This window comes from Pyxicephalus adspersus, chromosome 3 (assembly GCF_032062135.1).
Source record: "Pyxicephalus adspersus chromosome 3, UCB_Pads_2.0, whole genome shotgun sequence".
NCBI lineage: Eukaryota > Metazoa > Chordata > Amphibia > Anura > Pyxicephalidae > Pyxicephalus > Pyxicephalus adspersus.
Genome location: NC_092860.1, coordinates 48,211,889 through 48,228,033, shown reverse-complemented (window position 1 = coordinate 48,228,033; position 16,145 = coordinate 48,211,889). Strand labels below are relative to the sequence as shown.

Below are 16,145 nucleotides of genomic sequence, written 5' to 3'. Positions count from 1 at the left end.
TAGCTGCAAAGATACATAACATTTCCAATTTATATAGTAAACGCTTGTCTCCAGCTCCTAAAACAACCGAAGAAGTGGAGGGGGGTAGAACATGGAAAATAGCCGCATGGGGTAGAAAAAACAATTTTTCAATTGATTAAAACATTTATTGATTAACATACCACAAAAATTGTACATACACATTAAAATCCAGCTGGAGCAGCTTCATTGCAGGCTTAGAGGGACATTTTCTTTAGAGGATGTTTATATAAGTGGCTAATATATTTTTGGTGTATTCATCTAAATGGTTATAATATACATATTTGTGCAGAAAAACGGCATAAAGTAAAATTAAACAATAAATACTTTAATAGTAAATAATTTCAAAACCACAATAAAAGTTTGTACAATTGCCTATACAACATAAACAATGTCACAAATATTCATCACAAGTTCACTCATCACATGTGGTCTCTTAGTAGTGCCTATTCTACATTGACGCGTTTCGCGACTATGAAGTCGCTTCTTCAGGATGAATCAAAATATAGAGACTTCTGTGAACAACATTGATAACCAAAATGCAATAGAATACTTTTTCCAGTTGTACAAGCGGATCCACAAAAAAGAATAGAGAGCGATGATAAAAGCAGAAGGGCAGAAGCAGCAGGTAATTAAGAAGGAGACAATTGATTCAAGGTGGAGATGAAAGCAAAAAACCAATAGGGAATATTCTGTTTGTTACATGGAGTCCTGCATGCTGCACTGTCCGTTCCAAAACGCCTAAAAAGTCTTTTTTTTTTCTGCACAAATATGTATTTTTATTCAGTCAATTGGGATGTGGCATTGCATCTTTTAGATGCCAATTTTTACTGACCAGCTAATTTTCATTGAATTACTAAATGGTTAAAATAGTTGAATTCGTTCGTTTTGGTTAAATTGCAAAAAAGATCCCGCATAGTTGCCAGGTTTCTTTGTGGCCCCCGCACCCAATACTTGGGGAGATCACACAATCATGGAACTGACCATTCTACCTTAAATTCTCTCTTATCGTTTCCTCCTGATGAAGTGGACCATTTCCACGAAACTTGTCAAGGAATGAACAAAGATTGATTAGGAATACTGAGAGATTTATGTATATGATTTTAAATTAATTTAATGTGTATATACAATTGATGTGGTATGATAATCAATAAATGTTTGATTCTATTGAAAAATATTTTTTAGCCTCCTAAAGTCCCTATTTTTTGAATAATAAAATAAATTAATACAACATTCATGTGTTGGTGTATTGTAGCGTGTTTTATTTTTAATGTTACCACAACACATCACCAATAATGACGCAGTGTGCACCACTGACAGGACTTTAATTCTGAACGCACCTCAATGTACACAACGCATCATGACACCAACCATGGCCCATAGCTAATAAAAGCCATGTGTGGAGATTTTTATATAAAATATGTACCCACTACATCATTGGGGCCATGAATTGAACAGGCCAGAGAGGAGTTCATTAAATTAATAAATGAAAGCGCTGAAACAAGCACTTTAAGGCCGATTTAATTCATTGTGGTGCACTAAGGCATGCATGGCAACATATTGTCGTAAGGCAGGTCATGGAAAATGAATAAGCTGCCGATGCATTCTTATATCCCCCCTCAAAAAACACGTCCTATATTGTCTTACACCACGCATTGTAATGCTGGCAGAATGCTAGAATCTCTGTCAGCTTTGTATTGTTTTTGTTTCCCTGTTGCAGGTTTTGTCTGTCTGGTAAGAGGTTGTTTCACAGAAGAGGAAGTAAGGGGAAATCTCTAACAGACCCCCATACTGCAGTAAAACCTGACAAGATTTTTTACTCTTTCCCTGTTCTATTAACCTCCCTAACTCTAATACCGAGTGTGGCTCGGGTTTAAATTTCATTACAAAAAGCGGTAACCCCGAGCCACACTCAGGGAGGAATTGAGGGCTCACCTGGTCCCCATGGCATCCTCTGGCATTTGCGTCCCCTTAGCAATGCCTGGCATCTGTGTCCCCTGGCCTCGCTTCCCCGGCGTGTGAATGTTGGGGATGCGAGGCTAGGGGATGCAGACGCCAGGCGGGCATGTGACGTGTGTAGGCGCGGGCAGCGAGACTATGAAAATAACAAGTATTTTAAATGTAAAATATACCACTTTGGCATTTTTACAATACTAAAATAATCATACCGCCAGGGAGGTTTAAAAATAAAATAAAAAAAACACATTTGGGATATAGGTATACTTTAATAAGCTTTTACTTCATGGGTTTTATCGTAACTTTTTGCCTGCTCATAATAAAATTATACATTACTATTATCCAGTATTTATATAGCGCTGACATATTACACAGCACTGTACAAAGTCATGTCACTAGCTGTCCCTCATTGGGGTGTACAATCCCTACCATAGTCATATGGCATTACTACAGGGGGAAGAAAATTAACTGAAATACTCTGAGGAAGCCCAAAGCAACACAGGGAGAACATACAAACTCCTTGCAGACTAATATTGTTATTATTATTATTAATAATAAACAGGAGTTATATAGAGCCAACATATTACACAGCGCTGTACATTAAATAACAACAGTAATTAGTCCTGTCTGCAGTTTTCTCCATATCACCACATATTCTGTATATGGCAGCCCATTCCTGACTGAACACAAGCTGCAGCCTTATCCCTGACTGAGTCCTGTGTCACTGTCTGTATTAGTTTGTCATTTGCAACCCCTATTTAATGTACAGCGCTGCGTAATATGTTGGCGCTATATAAATCCTGTTTATTAACCTCCTTGCAGTTAAGCCCGACCTTCGCTCGGGCAAAAAAAAATTGCAAGGATGGTTAAGCCCGAGATTTTTCACTTACCTGGTCCCCCTGTGCTCATCCAGCGTCGTCCTCCATCGGTCATCGTCCGCCGATCTCTCCAGCGTCGGGTGCCTTCGTCGGGTGCCAGCGGGACCGGTAAGAAGCCGGCCGGCATCTTGTGTTCCGCCGGCCGGCATCCTGTGATCCGCCGGGCCAGCGGATCACAAGATGCCGGCCGGCTTCTTACCTGGTCCCGCTGATCGTCCGACGCCCTGCTCGTTCCAGCGCCGGATGATCTCTGCAGGGAGAAGCCGTCCGGCGGAGAAAAAAAAAACCGGACGGCTTCTCCCTGCGTGCGTGATGACGTCGGCGCGGGTGCGGGAAATTCAAACTGAAACTCATTCATTCATTTTGTATTGGATTCAAAACAAACTCCTGTATTCAATCCAATACAAAATAATTCAAATAATTACAAAGTATATACCAAAATTCAAATTTATATTTTGTATTTGATTGGATACAAACTTGCGTATCCAATCCAATACAAAATAATTCAAATAATTACAAAGTATATACCTGGTAAATTCAAACACTCATTTTGCATTGGATTGGATACAAACTCCAGCATCCAATCCAATACAAAAATAAATAAATAAATAAAAGTAAATAACTTGGAAATTCAAATTCTTATTTTGTATTGGATTGGATACAAACTCCCGTATCCAATCAAATACAAAATAATTCAAAACAAACTCCAATAAATACACAATCAAAGTTTTAAAAATTGCCACACTAGGGAGGTGTTTTAGAATAATATAGTACTTTACAATATACAGAGTTATTGCTTTTTCAGTATTTTCAGTATTTATGATTTGTTTACATTGCTGATTTTTGTGTTTTTCCTTTAATTTTATTAAAAGTAATTTTTTTTTTTTACATGATTGTGTGTTTCAAACATTTTTTATATTCATATTATCTACTAGAACCCCTGTTCGGACATATTTCTCTAAGTTACAGGTCTACAATTTAAAAAAAAATTTCATGAAAAACAGTGGATCACTTTTGGTACAGAAATCTAGACCTCAGTGTAACGCTTAGGTGGTTAATATTATTATTAATAATAATAATAATAATATTAATAATAAAAATAACACAAGTTGCAGCCCTATCCCTGGCTGCCAGAGGCGAGGTGTGTAAATTTCAGATGATCCCTAAGCCATGAGACTTCCTGGAGGGGGAGGGGGGCAGTGCATGCTTTCCCCAGCAGCAGCTTCATTCACAGATTTGTGCTGGCAGGGCTGACATGCTGTTGTGATATTTCCTTACCTTACTAACACAAGTCCTGCACTGGCTGGTAACCCCTCAGGTATCATAAGTAAAGGCACACTGGTAAAAGGACATTTAAACTTGTAGATGAGTGTCATTATACCCTGTACACATCTACATTACTAAGTTTTCGATTCAGATATTTTCATGATTTGATGGGGATTTAATCAGCAGAGCCGCAGTGCCTTAAGTGAACATTTGATTTATTTTTTTTAAAGCACTATATTAGAATTTTGCAGCTGCTAAGAACAATGTCCATGTCTTCCTCCTGCAATGGGGTCCTATCCTGCAGCCAGCTGCTGGACTACTGGGATTTGAGATTTCCTGATGAAGACTTGAATGGGTCTGCTGATCCCACACCACAGAGCACCTTAAAAGCTGGATTGGATGGCAGTGTAAGAAAGCAGTACATGTTTGCAAAAAAGAAGGTAAGTCACCACTTAGAAATTGCCTATTTGTAACTATAACATATTCTATGGTGATCTAAACATTGTACATTTGCACTTCTGTTTGTACAGATTGTAGGGGAAGGGATTACATAGATACAAATACATTGTTATTATTATTAACATAACAAACAGACTACCTTTGTACTACAACAGCAGCAACATTTTCTAAATGGTGTACAGAAACCTCAGTGAATATACAATGTAACAGCATTTACACTGTTACACATTCACATAACTTCTCATCTGAATCTTATGTCATTTAAAGCAGTAGTCGCCAACCTTTCAGACCTCACAGACCACTAAATTCATCATTTTAAATCCCGTGGACCATTCATAAGATAAATACATTGGTAAAATAATGATCTTCCTAATGATGCTTGATGAGAACTGGGGAGGCTCTGATTCATTGATCAGCTCACGGTTAAGTATTACTATTGCTACTATTATCATTAGTTGCATTCTTTGGTATTACTAAAGAAATGCAAAATATTTGCTTTTTCTCACTTATCATGGGTTTATTTCATTTGAACCTAAGGCTATGTACACAAGTGCAATAATTGTCGTTAGAAAACGAACGATTAACAACTGATCAACAAATATTTTGAACGATCATATACATGCTGTAACTATATGATTGTTCTAATATAATCCACCAACAATGTACACACACTAGATACGATTGTTTGAACGGTGCAGTAAGTGACATGTGCAGGAGAAAGTGTACCGCACAACCATCCACCATCACTGAACGACCGTACACACAATAGATAGCGAACGATTTTGGCCCAATCAGATCCGCCAGGCCGGTTGTTGGTTTCCAGGGACATTCCTTGTTCATCGGCGTCATTAGCCAGTCGTTGTTCACTTTTTAACAGACGATTGGTCATTAGTCATTCGTTTCCAACGATAATTATTGCATGTGTATACGTAGCCTAAAACCAAACAAGAAATGATAGTTATCAAAGTCAAACTGTTTGATACCATTAAATATAACAGTATAGAAAATACACAGCTAAGGTCATACTTACCTAAAAGAGCATCTGGGAAATAAATAAAATAAAACAATCCGATTAGTATCGGTATTAGTGGAGCGGGGTGACTGTTGAAATGGTGGAAACAATACTGAAGGGTACAGCTCGGCAAATAATGTCTACATTTTTCTGTGGACCACCAAAATTTTCTCGTGGACCATTTGTGATTGGCGACCATTGATTTAAAGGAACCTTATATGAGAAATAAAAACAGATCCAAGTATGATGTGGTGTCCCAAGTATGATGTGGTATATTCATGCAAACATGAATATACCAGAATGGGTTTTATATTCTTGATGAGAATGGATTAAAAAAGGAAAACCAGCACTTTGTTTTGAAAACATGAGCAGCATCATATCAACCCAGTGTTGTTGGCTGCAATTACCGACCCCCTAAATATTTTAGTTTCATTCGCTTAACTAAATTTTCATTAAAAGCTAGTCTTACCCTGCTGTCCCATCATGTAGTCTGCTAATACAGACTTTCCGATGCTTACTTACTATAGTTCCTATAGTCTAATCAAAGACATGTTTAGTGAGGATTCAGTAAAAAAGGTGAGTGGCACATCACCGGCTGAACTGCAAAATCCCTGCGTGCTGGTCCGGTTCATTTCACTCCAGTAAATCAGTCAGGAAAAGATAGGAATCGCTGCTCTCTGGGCTGCAGCGACTTTATGTTATTATTATTGAATGGTAGCAGGGGGTCACATCTGACAAATTTAGTGAATAGATTATTTAGCTTGCAGTTTATTGATTTATTTCATTTTTGGTGAGCTTTGAATGTTGATTCAAAGTTCATTGTAAATAGTTACTATGCTGAGCTAAACTTTATCTGAGAAGTGTTAAATTTACTGCTAAAATACCTAAACATTTTTATGGATATTCGTTTTCACTGCTCAGCAGTCAAAAAGCAGACATAAGTAAATCATTGTTCACATGTTTTAGTGGGTTTTGTGCTTTCCTTTAAGATGATCTTCAATCCTAATTAGTCCACAGTGGTGATAAAGGCTTCATCAACGTTGGGCCCTTCAGGTAGCATCATGTATTTTTCAAGAGATGAGTCAGGTCACTTTATTGTCTTTTCAGCAATATATCAATATGTCTGTCCTGTTGTGTTGCAAAGCTGAGGTTATATCTTAGATTTGTGTCGATCAGGAGCAGTGTTGTAAGCAATTTTGGAAAAAAGTCAGACTAAGATTGACATATATAAGACCACAGCAATATTCTTCATCTGCAGGCATTTGCTCTTTTTGTTAAAGAACTACAGTCAACCAGTGATTCACCTGGACAAGAAGACGTGATTCGGTGGAGATGTTGTGGACAAGAGTTAAGAGACCTTAGAACTGTTCACAAACACGTGGCCTCACTTCATGCAAGCGAAGTTTGGAAGAGGACACAAAGCATTTTAGAAGAACTTACCATAACTGCTGCAACCACAACCACTGTGCCATCCCCTGACCTCGATGAGGACACTGGTGCCTCTGCCAAAATGTCCTGGAATCAGTGTCAAATTTCTGACTGGTTACCAGATACAAGTCATTTCAAGAAGGACGAGCTAACAAGGTAGACACATGGATATAGCTAAAATATGTAAAAAATATGCTACTTTCAATAACCCCCCTCCTACATTCTTGATTTTTTGGACCTGATTTATTAAAACTCTCCAAGAGTGTAAAAGATAGACTATCATGGGAGAACCTGAGTAATCCAGCAGCTTCTTCAAGATCTTCTCCAGAGAGTTTTATTAAATAAGGCTCACTGTCTTGGTATCTACAGATCTGATGGACCACTATGTGAAATAAATAAAGTTCTGCTTGCTTAGTCGCATCTCCCCCAGCATTCAGAAAGACAAAAAAAAAGACACACACAGCACAATGCATTTGCTCTCCATTTCTGTGAGTGGGTTTACCGTGTCAATCACATCACCCAATGTCATCATGCAATCAATAGAGTCCTAGCCAGCTGCTAACTTCCTCTCTGTTACTCTAAATTTTCTAACTGATTATTCTAATCCATTAATGGATGTTTTTTGCCAAGAGGTTTAGCAAAATAGTAGTCTTGTAAATTTGGTGCTTATTTATAAAGCAGTAAATACGACTTTCACCTAAAAGTCACTGGTTGTAAATCAATCACAAACATACACACCATAAAGTTTTATCTTTGGTGAATATCAGATTTACTGCTTTACAAAAAAAAACAAAAGAAAAACCTCTACCCCTGTTTGGTTCAGTGTCTACTGTTTACTGCAGTTATTCTTGTCCCTATAACAATTGGTTATTTTACATCAGCATTAAGTCCTTGGTTTTCAAAGCAGTTAAATATTGTACCATGAAAATGCAAAAATAATGCATTTTCATGGTCTGCTAAAATCTGTTCCCTTGTTGAAAACCCTTACGCAGCCCTGTGATATTTTAAGTGAGAGAATCAGATAAAATTGTTGTAGCCATTATTTTTTTTATTTTATTAACAAAACATCCCACGAAAGAAACAACTTTCCTTTTAAAAATGCTAATTCTTTGTCCACAAACATAATCTGTGAGTTCAAGCAGTAAAGCAGACAGATACTTTTGTCTGGTTTTAGACTTAATCTGGCTCGGAATCTCAATGTATTTAAACCAATGTGCCTGGCAAACAGCCTGGAAAATAACAATTACAGAAAGTGTTTAGCTGTGACAAAAAGGTCTTCATTTTTTCTAGTGACAGGTTTTCTTTAATGTCATTACAGCTGAGTTTACACCTACCACATAGTAAACAGCACAGTTCTTGTAAAATAAGACCTTGCCCCCCCCTCGTAATTTTCTAATGGTACTTTAAATTTGATGGATGTCCAGACTAAATAATAGTGGGACTTAAGTATTGCCAAAAGGACAGGTCCAAGTGTGACTTCCACAATAAAATTTGAGATTGTATATTAGGTCAGCTGTCCGTCTTTGCCGTCCGTCTGATTGGCCTAACATGGTTTTCCCTGAATTAAACCACCACTTAATTTTGTTCAGCATTTACTCATTTAAAAATGTTTGGACTTGCTACAGGTCTACCATTGACTTATTGTTTGTAAATGTGTTTTGCAGTGAACCAGGTGAAGTTCTTTTATATTACTGCTACTGTGACGTGACCGACCCACAATGGATCTGTGACTGGCAACGAAGTTTGTGCCAACTGCTGCATCTCACAGGAAAAGTAAGTGCGATATATTTGGGACACATTAGCGTTCCCACATTTCTTACAAATCTGGGCCAGGTATACCAACCAAGCATGCATTTGCATTTTACCACTGAATGGCACAATATCCTTAGCTTACATTACCTGTTTTTTTTAGTTGTTTTTTTGTATTTTATTGGATGAGTGTGATTTATTTATTTTGTTTCATTGCTCACCCTTTCCTTTTAAAAAGTTTTGTTGCCTGGCTGTCATTTTAATGGATGCCTTAAAGAGAAATTAAAGTTCCACTTTTAAGGATAAATGATCAGGTCGGTCATTATTGTAGAAAGAGACAGGCGATGGCTGGAATTATTTTTTACCTGCCTGATCACTCTGGGTTTCTGGCAAAAAACTGAGCTATGCATGCGCAGTGTCAGTCTTAATTTTCAGTATACTTACTCCGTGTTGGAAATAAATAAACTCCTGTGCGGGAGTTGTGTCATCCCAGCCCGGCCAATTAAAATGGACAAAGATTGTCTACTGCAAGAGAAGAAAGGAGAAGATGGCAGCGCCTTGAGAGGGAATGGGGACAGGTGAGTAACGTGGGCTTCCGCTTTAAAAGCTTCAGTACTCTGACCTCTGACCCAGACAAGCATGCAAATAAGGAAAAATTTCCTAATCTGTGAACTTTTACCAGGTCAATGACCCAAGAAGTATTGAAGTGGTTGGGTCAACATGGCAGCCAGGCATCAAGCCTTTTCAACAATGGAAACCCTTATATTTTAGATATTTAGGTCCAGAAACTTTTTTAGGCTCTAGAACATGAATCGCTTAAGGCTTTTTGCAGAATCCCGAGAGAGAGGATGACAATGTCAAGTGAATTACTTACAGTTTTTTCTTCCTGCTGAATAGATCCGTATAGCTACAGAAGGAATAAATGGTACAGTAGGAGGAAGCAAAATCTCCACCAAAATTTACATCAACGCTATGCTCTTACACCCTCTTTTTAAGGACAATATGTGCCTGGAGGATTTCAAGGTAAGACACATAATACATTTCAAGTCTCTTTATCAGAATATAACTGCACTTAAATTATTCCTTATATTTTATTCCAGGAAAAAAAATATTTATTAATGAATAATTTTAATGTTTTTATTTGAAATACTGATAAAAGACCAGGGTAACATGACGTATTGCTGAATCTTGTACATCTATGCATTTGTTACCCACACTCAAAGAACAGTGTTGTGCAGTAGTCAATCTGAGACAAACAATGGTATGATGACTATATATATATATATATATATATATAGTGTGTGCGTGAAAGTTCCATCATGTATGCAACAGAAAGACAAAGCAGGCAAACTATGACCTTTTTTATTTAATGCTTTCAAGTATCTTTTTTTCACCTAACATATATAATTAACAATTTTCATATGTAATCTGATTCAGTGCTGCTGCATTTTTGGTTAATATAGTCTATATAGTCAAAAGCATTGCAAATAATAAAAATGCACTAAAATATGTGAAGGTGTAAAAGGGCGCTAGAGTTGGAGCATACAAGGCATGGTTCTGCTGCAATCTCCAGAGTGTCATTTGTTCAAAATTCATTACATAGTCTCTTGCTAAGAATGATAAATTCCAGAAACTATGCAATTTAACAATAAACAAATAAGCATTTACCATACGTGAGATTTTAGTTGCTGTCAGTGGAATCTTAAACTTAAAATGAAATCTTAAACTGAAATATTGGATTTATAGTCAGGTTCACTGTACCCTAAATATTGCATGATTTTGTCCATTCTCTCTATTCTTTATTTGTTATCATATTTGTATACATAAGCATGCTGTATTTATTTTCTTTACCATATGATTCTGAAGACAAGTGAAGGGGGTGCTCATTGTTTTCCTGACCTTCGTGTTGGAGTTTTCCGAGAAATAGTGCCGATGGGCGTTGATCCACTCAAAGTCAGCTACAAAGATACAGGTATGTTTATGAACAGTTGACTCTTCTCTAATAGTTGGCAGGGTCTCTAAGCAATGCATATTAATGTGTATATCACACTTTGGACATATGATTTCATCTGGAAAATTTTTATCTGCTTAGAAAGCGCAAAGCTAAAATGCATTGTAGCAGTTGGATTTGTGTAGTGCTTTGTGACTGGCATAGCAGAAGGAGTTGGTGGAAGCACAACACCAGAATTCGTGTTTGTAGACACCATTTTGGTGCAACATGAAGTATAAAAAGAGTCAGGCACCAATGAGATTCAGACCTCCCTAATTGGATGTGACCGGTGATGCCGGAAACAGCAAAACCATTAAGACATCCTCTCATACTGACTTTCTGTAAAGCTGTATGTTCATATGTTACTATGGATCCTGGTATAACATAAATTAAAACACCCTGAAACCTTTAGACACATTTTATATTTAATAAATGGCATAGCTCACTGATTTTACATGGAACTGCTGTTTAGCAACAGGCATCATAATGGCTAGGAAGTATTTTAGTGTCATGCTGTTGTATTTTTTCTTTACAGCTAAACATCTTTCTCCAGAGGAGTTTCATAAAAAAGTGGAACAGTATTTGTATGAATCTCTTCATGAACACAAAGACACTATTTTGCTGGATTGCCGGAATTTTTATGAAAGCAAAATCGTAAGTATTTAGAAAGAACATATGTTGTTCCCCTATATAAAAAAAAAAAAATGTCAAACTTATGTTGGAGTTGGTAAATATTAAAATGTTACTTTCAGCTTTAGCAAGCCATAATGATAGTGGAAAGGATGTTTGCCACCTTCTTCTTCCCTTGGTCACCCTGGGAAAGTCTGGAGTGGACCAGTAAAGACAATTTTGGTTCAGGTCATCGACATGAGCGAGGAAATAAAACAACTAGGCAATGATAACTCCTATATTTCTGTCCTGGCACATTACTTTTAATCTCCTGATTCATATTTTATTAAAGGGGCTAAGGAATAAAAAAAAATATTTTCATTTTATATTTCTAAATATGGCGAGGGAGACACCTGCTTTAACCTAATTTATTATATAAATTTCATATATATTATTATATAAACTAGACTTAATAGAAATTAGACTATATTTATAACCTTACCCTTTTTTTATTGTTTTTTGTGTGTTTATTTAGGGGCAGTTTCAGAATTGCTTGGCTCCAGACATTAGGAAGTTCAGCTACTTTCCAGAATATGTTGATCAAAATCTAGATTTTTTTAAGGATAAGACTGTTTTAATGTACTGTACTGGAGGAATTCGCTGTGAACGTGGTTCAGCTTACCTCAGGTCAAAGGTGAGACTAATATTATAAGATATACTGGCAAACTATTGTTTTTAGTTTTCCATATGTTTTTTATGCTAAGTTTTCCCTTCTTTCACTTTCAATAACCAAACCTATTTTTCTGTGTTCCTCAAGTTTTTCTTTTTCTAATTTTTGCTATAGGCTGTTTGCAAAGAAGTCTACCAGCTAAAGGGGGGCATCCATAAATACCTTGAACAGTTTCCATATGGCTTTTTCAGGGGAAAGCTGTTTGTTTTTGATGGGCGATATAGCATTTCTTCTAATGATGACATCATATCAAGTGAGTGCTCAGACTGTTAAATCACTGAATTTCTTATAAAAGTGGACATAGTTCCTAGTGTTGGTACTAAAATATATACAAGAGATACAAAAATCATGCATCGATCTAAAATATGAGACAGTGTGCCCCGCCCAGGTTGCTGGACCACCCAGGTTCACAGATGAAAGTGTACCTTTAATGAATCAGGCACAGTGTGTTGTGACTTGCTTGTGTGTGCAATATTATTACATCTGGTTAGGGGAAACATCTGCTTAGACTCCTAGATAAATGCAATTTTTATCCGTTCAGATCTGTATATAGCATATACAGCATATATGTCCTTCCATAAACATAGTAAAATGTAGGCGGCAGTTCGGTGATGATTTTTATGTTATTGGTTTATGGTTAATCCAGTAGTACCAGATTACAGTACATGGCAATAAACCCTAAATTTTACAACAATACATTTCTGTGTTAAAGTTTGTGTTTTTGTAATTTAAAGCATTTGAATGAATGATAAAAGGTCTTAGGCATTTTAAGAGAAAAAGCCCATATATCTTTGCATGTTACCTTAGGAGTATACAAAACGTGTCAATAAAACTTTCCCAGATTTTTAAGCATCACTTTACTATGGCATCTCATTGAGTGGAGGCCTCAATTTATATATAAATATATATATATATATATATATATATATATATATATTACAAGTTTGGTTTAAAAGAAAAAAGGTCCAGGTTAGGAAAGTAATGGTACCAGGCCATAAGGTCAGAGAGTGTTAATGAGTAGTCTGTGTCAGCGGGGAGGAAGGTATAGAATTTGATTGTAGCTTTAGAGGAGGTAAGTCAGCTACTAAGTGGGTAAGATGGGAAGTCGCCATTGCCCCACAGTTGGAGGAACAGGGAAGAATGCCCCACAAGTGGAGGAACAAGGAAGAATGGGCATGTGAGCGTGACTACAGGACAGCAGACAGGCATACTACAAAGAATAAAGTTAGGGGGGTTTGAAGAACACCATTCAGCAAGAGCTCTGTGTTGGTGGTGGGGGGTTAGCGAGAGAAGTCTACTGAGAGATTAGTATAGATGGATGTATTGTGCATTCAGTCTTTTAGGATGTGCATAAGCACATTGTATTTATATTAGGTAGGTTAAGATAATTGTTCGTTACAGGTTATTAAAGATGTCCAGATATCTTTTTAAGTAACTAATATTCAGACATAGGAAGGGGGTTCCATGTTTACACAGTAAATGTCTTGTTTATATAGTATATGTATATATAGTCAAATTTGCCTTTAAAACTAGACCATTTATAATATGGGAAGTTTGTGTATGTACCATTTGGTTATTTTTTCTTCTGTCTTTCCTACTAGGTTGTCGCTATTGTGGCACGGCCTGGGACAAATACAAGTTATGTTCTACTGATCGCTGCTGCCAGCTGGTACTAACCTGCACGCAGTGTCAGGGTCAAGGGCTCACTGCCTGCTGTCCTACATGCCAGGAGAAAGGGATCAGCATTCACTGTGACATAGACCAGCAGCATTATAAAGAAGAATGTGAATGTACTCAAAAAAGGCCTAAAATTCCAAAAGAAGCTCTTTAGACTGAACTGCCTTTTAACAATATGCTTAATCCAGGGGATTTTACTACAAAATGATAATTTAGTGATGAAATTGCACAAACTCTGTATGCAGCTTTGTGATTTTCAATATTGGTAATGCCATTCCTAAAAATGTTGAAATAGAAATATAATTGTATATTCTACATAAGATCCCAAGTGTTCTGCATTTGGAAGAATATACACAAGTGCTTTTACAGGAGTGCAGATTTTGCACACTTTTCACCTGGGTAAATAAAGTCATATTTAATACAAATGAATTTTAATAAGCCATATATTAATAGGTATGTGTTTTGTACATTCTTGGTAGGTTTAAAAATAGGAGTAATTTGCTTATGCAGTATATACATTTTATTCCCAATCCTGGAAAATAGGGCTTTCTTTATTTACTATATCAGCCATTTATATTAAACATTTTAAATTATGTAATAAAATGTATAATTATGGTGAACATTATGTTAAAGCCACCCTGTTATGATTTGTTATGATTACTGAAGAAATCTGCTTTTATGTATGAATTATTAAGAAAGGATCTGAATTGTGGTAGCAGATGACAAAATGATTGACTGGAATGATTTATTATCTGCATTACTGATTTTATTATGTGAATTTTATTAATTGTGTTCTGCATTGTATCTCTGCATAGACTAGAAGAACTTTGCTTTCTCATGTTAGAGCTGCCCTCCTGATTACTGGTGGGGTAATGGTTAAGCGGGGAAGGCAGATTAACAGAATGAATGAATCATAATCAGGAAGATACTTGTCTGAAACTTCTCAGGTAAAGTTTTCTACCAGTAAAGTAGTGTCATCCCCACATCTCACTCTAAATCATGTCCAGGCAGCAGTACCTTAAATCTTACATTGCAGAAAAAAACTATGGTTTTAAAGTCATATAAACTTTAAGAATACTGCCTAATATTAGAAATATGCCCTATAACATATCAAATTTTAACTTGTTAATTTTAGGTCCACTTTAAAGTGGGTCTTTATTGTAAGATTGTGTAAGCTGCCATTTCTGAATTTACTTTAAAAAATAATCAATGCCTATATATGAAGCCGTTTTTTGGAATGTTTTAGTTACACACATAGAACAATCATGCAGGCGACTGTGTGACAGTTAGCTGACCACCTGAGCTGTTTTGGGTCATTGTTATAAAGGTAGTAAAAACAGAGGATCACAAAGCAACCGGGCAACAAGAACACAAACAAGGCAAATAGCATTTTTTGGGAGCCAAGTCAGCGATGGCAGCTGCTTTATTCTCTCAATATAGGTTCTCTATAAGATCACGCAGCCATATATGTTGATACATTCATCTTACAAGATTTATTTTGAGGAACTCTGAAGCTTCTACCTCGCACATTACAGATGCAAGCAGCACATTAACTGAGCAATAGAACCAATAATGCATTTTCAAAAACCAAATTTTTGGATAATGAAATAAGAGGATCAACATACTATAATATCAGGAAACTAAAATATTTCCAGTAGTGGGAGCCCACATGTGTGTAGGACTACTAGGGAAGTCCAAAGAGTAACGTGGACAATAACCCAAAGCAACTAATCAGATCTTGGATATTGTTAGTTTTTGCTGAGTGTTTTGGTTCACTGTTGGGTTCTTTTGTTAAATTCAATGGTAAAAGATGTTTCTTGCTGCTGACTTTTTTATCTTCCTCACCGTAAATTGTTTTTAATCCAAATGAACTGTTTCAGTGTGCTGTATAAGAATAGCTTTCTGTGCAGAAATAGGAATATTTACATTATTCAGCCTTCAGTTGATAATTCTACTGTGTTTTAACTGAAACTATTACCACCACTAAGTAATTTGATTACAATAATTGCCACACAATGTTTCAGAGCCTTTTTAAACGCAAAAGTAATTGAAAGCCTCTAATTACAAAATAAAAGCTGCTGTAATCTCTTTAAAGTGTTAAGCATTTTTTGGGGGGTTGGTAATCCTTGCCTTCAACTAGGGGTCTCAATGCAAAGCATAAGGCTCTATTCCAATGGGCAGCTCTTGACAGCAGGACCACTGTGGTTCACCATTGTCATTGAAACCAATTGGAGCAGTTGGATTTTTTTAATGGCATTCAGTTATGTTTTTGGGGGCAGCGCCTCAGGGTGGTCTGGAGCTTAAACTACTTCCTACCTCCATAGACAAATAAAATCAAGTGGATTCTCCTGAGGTTAATGATCATATGAACAC

At 36.6% G+C, this 16,145-nt stretch overlaps 1 protein-coding gene across 1 annotated transcript; it reads left to right on the top strand.

The window, feature by feature from the left end:
• Positions 1-4,065: 4,065 nt before the first annotated feature.
• TSTD2 (thiosulfate sulfurtransferase like domain containing 2) lies at positions 4,066-15,866 on the top strand. Its single transcript, XM_072404456.1, has 9 exons — positions 4,066-4,558; positions 6,848-7,173; positions 8,682-8,790; positions 9,664-9,789; positions 10,633-10,738; positions 11,292-11,410; positions 11,901-12,059; positions 12,210-12,348; positions 13,697-15,866. Exons 1-9 carry the CDS (start codon positions 4,382-4,384, stop codon positions 13,924-13,926), a joined length of 1,491 nt encoding a protein of 496 aa, XP_072260557.1. The 5' UTR covers positions 4,066-4,381; the 3' UTR covers positions 13,927-15,866.
• The last annotated feature ends 279 nt before the right edge of the window (positions 15,867-16,145 follow it).

Coding starts and splice junctions, on each gene's coding strand:
- TSTD2 (XM_072404456.1), top strand. CDS start 4,382: ATGTCCATGTCTTCCTCCTGCAATGGGGTCCTATCCTGCAGCCAGCTG. Junction 7,174..8,681: donor AAGAAGGACGAGCTAACAAG/GTAGACACATGG, acceptor TGTGTTTTGCAG/TGAACCAGGTGAAGTTCTTT. Junction 11,411..11,900: donor ATTTTTATGAAAGCAAAATC/GTAAGTATTTAG, acceptor GTGTTTATTTAG/GGGCAGTTTCAGAATTGCTT.